The sequence below is a fragment of the Triticum dicoccoides genome, chromosome 5B (genome assembly GCF_002162155.2).
Source record: "Triticum dicoccoides isolate Atlit2015 ecotype Zavitan chromosome 5B, WEW_v2.0, whole genome shotgun sequence".
Taxonomy (NCBI): Eukaryota; Viridiplantae; Streptophyta; class Magnoliopsida; order Poales; family Poaceae; genus Triticum; species Triticum dicoccoides.
The window spans coordinates 557,701,384-557,707,295 of record NC_041389.1 but is presented as its reverse complement, the minus strand read 5'-3'; the positions used below and the strand labels follow the sequence as shown (position 1 = coordinate 557,707,295).

The following is a 5,912-nucleotide window of genomic DNA, read 5'->3' as shown; positions in this document are numbered from 1 at the left end:
TAAAAAGCTAAATTGCTAATGGGTGTCGTTGTCGCTGTTGTAGGTATGGGGATGGTGAGCCAACCGACAACGCCGCCAGATTCTACAAATGGTTCTCTGAGGTCCGTTTGATTACAGACCTAGTACTTTCTGGTGATGCAGCTCTAAATGTGCATTTTCTCATGGTTGGTATTGATGGCTGCTTTGTTTGGTCGGACTACAGGGGAACGAGAGGGGTGAGTGGTTGAGCAACCTCAAGTTCGGGGTGTTTGCTCTTGGGAATAGGCAGTACGAGCATTTCAACAAGGTCTGCCCCCCTGCCCTCTAAATCCATCTGATACATATATGCACTCTTGCATGTAAACTTACTCTCTTCTTTTGCTTTCAAATGTTTCCCAACTGAAGGTCGGAAAGGAGGTTGATCAGCTCCTCGCTGAACAAGGTAAACAAAAAACAGAATGAGTGACCAATCCAATTTATCGTAGCTCAGTTCACCTACATTTCAATATTATGACACACTGTTCTTTCGAGAAATTTTATAACTACTAGATAGGCCTGTAATGGTTTTGCCATGTATAATTAGTTTTGAGTTAGATGTTGTGAATCATCTGCAACATGACTCCATCATTACATATTTTTCCCTAGTTTTGTTGTCCCCTTTGTCATCTGCTAGTGGTTAACTTTTGTTCATGATGTTTCTGCAGGTGGAAAGCGCATAGTTCCTGTTGGCCTTGGAGATGATGATCAATGCATTGAGGATGACTTCAACGCCTGGTATGTACGGCGATGAGCTTAACCTTGATCTGAACTTTCGAAATCAGGACAGTTGGTAGTTTTATCGGCTTGTGCATGGTGGTCCTGTTTCTGCACATATCTTGATCTCAACTTTAGACCTTGAGAGTCTTACGAATCAAACGCTAACGGTTTGTTTATTTGACTACAGGAAGGAACTGCTGTGGCCAGAATTGGACAAACTGCTCCGCGTCGAAGATAATTCTTCAGCGGCACTATCTCCTTACACGGCCGCTATTCCGCAATATAGAATCGTGCTTACCAAACCAGAGGATGCCACACATATCAACAAGTCTTTCAGTCTTAGCAATGGTCATGTCATCTATGACAGTCAACATCCTTGCAGGTATGCCCTTCTTGCTTTCATGTGACTAGGCCCATTTTTATTTTACTATGAGCGAACTCTTACCACACTTCTTTTCCAGGGCAAATGTGGCTGTGCGACGGGAGCTTCACACACCAGCTTCTGACCGGTCCTGCATTCATTTGGAGTTTGACATTGCAGGAACTAGCCTCACGTAAGGATATTGTAGTATCTAGCTCTGTCAGTTTTTGAGAATAGGAGGTAATAACCAGTTTATGTGATTGGTCTTTAGTCGGCTGATTATTCCTCATTTTCATTCCAGATATGAGACTGGAGATCATGTTGGTGTGTACGCAGAAAATTCAATTGAGACTGTAGAGGAGGCAGAAAAGCTATTAGATTATTCACCAGATACTTATTTCTCAATTTATGCTGACCAAGAGGATGGCACTCCACTTTTTGGGGGCTCTTTGCCACCTCCTTTCCCATCTCCCTGTACTGTGAGGCTTGCACTTGCCAGATATGCCGATCTGTTGAATTCACCTAAAAAGGTGAATATTTTGTTTTCGCGTATTTGTTCTCTCGCTGCATCATATGTTTGTATTCATAAATATTTTCTGATGGGTTTCTGCAGAGTGTTTTACTTGCCTTGGCTGCTCATGCATCTGATCCCAAAGAGGCCGAGCGGCTCAGACATCTAGCATCTCCTGCTGGAAAGGTTGGTTTGTAATCTAGGATAAATTCATACTCTCCAATAATGGTGTCATCTTTCTCACATGAATTTCATTGGTCAGAAGGAATATTCTCAGTGGATAATCGCTAGTCAAAGAAGTCTCTTAGAAGTTATTTCGGAGTTTCCATCAGCGAAACCTCCGCTTGGTGTCTTCTTTGCAGCTATTGCTCCTCGCCTTCAGCCGAGATACTACTCAATATCTTCCTCACCAAGGTATCTCGTCTTTGAAATAATTCCCTATGTTACATAAACAAATTGATTAGTCAGTCAAGATTCATATATCATATCGTTGCAGAATGGCACCTACAAGAATTCATGTAACATGTTCACTAGTTCATGGGCAAACCCCAACTGGAAGGATCCATAAAGGAGTTTGTTCTACTTGGATGAAGGTACACTCATGTCTCTTCATGGTCACAGGGCAGAACTTTGTTTCTATAATATAGTTACAAGCATGGAAACCTTTTGACCTTTGGCAAGATAATTGAAGTTGTCCCTATTGCTCACTTATATGTTTGGACTCAACCCCCATTTGTTCAATCTATCCTGAACATGTCGAGGCAACTTCCATTTTTTAAACTTGAGAACTCCTTAAATAACACATGTTTTCCCAGGTTTAATGATGTTGGACTGAAATTTCTAGTTCAGTCTGCTGGCCTTGCTTTGTATGTTTAAGTGAACGACTAATCATCCTCTATTAATCATTCTCAACATTTTCAATGTGTGCTTCCCCTGTGTGGCTACAGTGGCGGAGACAGGGGGGTGCCAGCCAGGGCCCTGGCCCCCCCTAACATCTGTGATTTAGGCCTAATATATGAATAGTAGCAGTGATTTTTTTGCTAAAATGGGTGTTTTTGATGGATTGGCCCACCCCAACAAGGTTGAACAATACTCGGCCCTCCTCATCCTATTTTTCTGGCCCTGCCACTGTGTGGCTGTGTAAATTAATTAAATGGATGATGATACCATAGAGCTCATTTGGTTCAGTGACGTAACCTGCCAGTGACCATCTTGTCAAATATAGGTGGCCACACAAACATTTGTACTTTGAGTTTGAGATGTGAGTGCAATTAAAATAATAATAATGATTTGTATGTACTATGTAGCCAAGTATTTTTGTAAAAACCATTTGAAATATTTGCCAGTGACCATCTTGTCATTTTGCAAACATTTTATTCTGATGACCCTACATGGCTGAACACAGAATTCAACTCCCTCGGAAGAGAGCAAAGAATGCAGTTGGGCTCCAATTTTCGTGAGGCAGTCAAACTTCAAATTGCCTGCTGATCCTACAGTGCCTATTATAATGGTGGGCCCTGGGACTGGCCTTGCACCTTTCAGGGGCTTCTTACAGGTTTGTTTTGTCCCCTTGTTTCTCCCAGTGTTCTTAAAGCTTTTCACTCTTTAGTGTGTTAATTTGTGTATCCAATCCATTTGGCATTGGCAGGAAAGATTAGCTTTAAAAGAGACCGGGGTGGAACTGGGCCGTGCCATCCTGTTCTTCGGGTGCAGAAACCGCCAGATGGTATGACCTCTATTATTCAGCTTCATCTACAGTTATTGTAAGAAACTGTCATGATTTGTGAGCTGCACCAGCATGCATACACACACACTTACGAAGCCTTTTATCCCAAACAAGTTGGGGTAGGCTAGATATGAAACCCTTTCACGAGGACTTCCCAGGAGGTCACCCATCCTAGTACTACTCTCGCCCAAATGGGTTTCATACCCAAAAGACTGGCTAGTTTTTACGTTGGCTCGCCAAGCCTATCACAACCCTTAGATATGAAACCCTTTCACGAGGACTTCCTAGGAGGTCACCCATCCTAGTACTATTCTCGCTCAAATGGGTTTCATACCTATGGGACTGGCTAGTTTTTACGTTGGCTCGCCAAGCCTATCACAACCCTCCTCCTTTACCCGGGCTTGGGACCGGCTATGCCTAGAAGACATAGGCGGAGTTCTGCACCAGCATGCATGTCATCTATAATTCATATCCTATTTCAGATTCTTACATATATCTTCCCAATTGCTATGCCTCTTAGCTCCTTGTCGCCTGTCCGAAAACTTTTCTGCATTTGCATTTTGCATCTAGTAAAGGATCTCATGGCTGATAAAAAAACACTTGTATAACTTATGCGAAAACTGTCTGATTTACATTTTATTTCTCCAGGACTTCATATACGAGGACGAGCTGAACAACTTTGCTGAATCGGGAGCCCTCTCCGAGTTAGTCGTCGCCTTTTCTCGTGAGGGTCCTACAAAAGAGTACGTCCAACACAAAATGGCAGAGAAGGTAACCTGATTGATGACTCACTGTTTATTCATGTCCTGTCGTTGATTAGGTGCAATTAATCCCTTGTTTTCCTCGCTTAACCATGCACGTGCAAACAATCTTTGCAGGCTGCAGAGCTGTGGAGCATCGTTTCCCAGGGCGGCTATGTGTACGTCTGCGGCGACGCCAAGGGCATGGCAAGGGACGTGCACCGCGCGCTGCACACCATAGTTCAGGAACAGGTGACGCAACGCACATCCATTTTGGTCTCTAGGAGAGTTCCTTTTGGTTTCACTGAACTGACCAGTCATTCGCTTTTCATTACAGGGCTCTCTGGACAGCTCCAAGACGGAGGGCTATGTGAAAAACCTTCAGACGGAAGGGAGATACCTGAGAGACGTCTGGTAACAATTGCAGAAACGAACGAACGATTCAACACCACTTAGAAAATCTAGCGAAATGATCGACCGAACATGAGAAATGCGGCTCTGATTTCGAATATGATTGGCGCCGTTTTTTCAGGTCTGTATGGAGCAATACATATATAGTAGTTGTAGTAGTGGGATTTTTTGTTGTTGTATAGGAAACTCCAGCTAGGTACTGCTGTAGTATTATTTGTGGAGCAGAGGATGACGATTCATCGATTGTTTGTGATGTCTGGAACTGAAACTAAATAAAGGTGCCCATTCGCATGTCAGCTAATTTAATCAATTTTGTAGCAACAGCTGTATCTGTATGCATACGTGCCTCCTTAATTTAATCAGGAAAATGGACTAGAGTTGGCAAAAGGAGTGCTGGCACACTAAAAAATTACAGTAGCAACCATCCAAACAAAAACAATTTTGTCATGACTAAAAGTCTGGTAGGGTCCACTTTGGACACAGTCCAAACATACCCTTATTAGAGCATCTCTCGCAGATCTTGTATAACCTTGCCCAGGCATATATGCCGCTACGGGACAAAAATGAGTTGCCCCCATAGTTGCCTGTCCAGGGTTGGCTTGCAATTCAGACAAAAGAATGGGTAGGGTCCACTTGCCTATCGAGAGTGGATTTGCAATTGGGACAAAAAATGCAGCCCTCAGTTTCATGTCGGGGATGGAGAAGGGACAAAAGGGCCGAGCACCCGTTCTTTGCCGATGGTGGGACTTGCAACTAGAAAAAGAATGTGGGTCCAGGCCAAGTTGTGTATCGAGGGTGGACTGTCGACTTGGAAAAAAAGCGAGCTCCTCGTTGCATGTTAGGGTTGAATTGCAACTGGGTCAAAAAAGGTTGTGCCCTTAGTTGCGTGTAGAGATTGAACTTACAAATGCGAGAAAAATGGTTAGGCCCAGTTGCGTATTGAAGGCAAACTTGCAACTGGACAATAAAATTTACATGTTTGGACTGAAGTTGCATCTACGACAAAAAGGTGGCTGGCCTCAATAACGTGTCAGAATGGACTTGCAAATACGACAAAAAAAGGGTCGAGCTCAGTTAGGTATTGAGAATGACGGTGGGATCATAAAGAAGCTTGACTATTTTTACACTACACAGACATAAAACACAGCCCGTAACAACAACAACAACAATAGTTTGACACAACTCATGGTGACGCAAAAAACAATGGTAATGCTATAAAACTGATGTCAGATTTTTAAGCATAGCAAATCGAACAATTTTACAACAAATTTAGTTGGTGTGAGATGGGAAATTTAGTTTACGAGCACGCAATTTCCTGACAAAAAAAAAACAAACAGATCTGGATTTGACATGCTTGCTACTAAACTTGCCATACTCAGCAAACACAAACTTTCATAAAAGACGTTCGATTTGCCATGATAAAATAAA

General features: G+C 42.8%; 1 protein-coding gene across 1 annotated transcript in view; it reads left to right on the top strand.

Moving 5' to 3' along the window:
• LOC119311591 (NADPH--cytochrome P450 reductase-like) overlaps positions 1 to 4,794 on the top strand; it is a 5,914-nt gene extending 1,120 nt beyond the window's left edge. The window contains exons 4-18 of the mRNA XM_037587244.1: positions 44 to 101; positions 203 to 286; positions 385 to 421; positions 684 to 753; positions 923 to 1,117; positions 1,197 to 1,289; positions 1,398 to 1,626; positions 1,710 to 1,793; positions 1,870 to 2,021; positions 2,104 to 2,200; positions 3,013 to 3,162; positions 3,256 to 3,333; positions 3,982 to 4,104; positions 4,212 to 4,325; positions 4,411 to 4,794. Of these exons, the coding sequence (XP_037443141.1) occupies positions 44 to 101; positions 203 to 286; positions 385 to 421; positions 684 to 753; positions 923 to 1,117; positions 1,197 to 1,289; positions 1,398 to 1,626; positions 1,710 to 1,793; positions 1,870 to 2,021; positions 2,104 to 2,200; positions 3,013 to 3,162; positions 3,256 to 3,333; positions 3,982 to 4,104; positions 4,212 to 4,325; positions 4,411 to 4,491 (1,645 nt within the window). The 3' untranslated portion in view covers positions 4,492 to 4,794. The remainder of the gene's footprint in view (positions 1 to 43; positions 102 to 202; positions 287 to 384; positions 422 to 683; positions 754 to 922; positions 1,118 to 1,196; positions 1,290 to 1,397; positions 1,627 to 1,709; positions 1,794 to 1,869; positions 2,022 to 2,103; positions 2,201 to 3,012; positions 3,163 to 3,255; positions 3,334 to 3,981; positions 4,105 to 4,211; positions 4,326 to 4,410) is intronic.
• Positions 4,795 to 5,912: the final 1,118 nt, after the last annotated feature.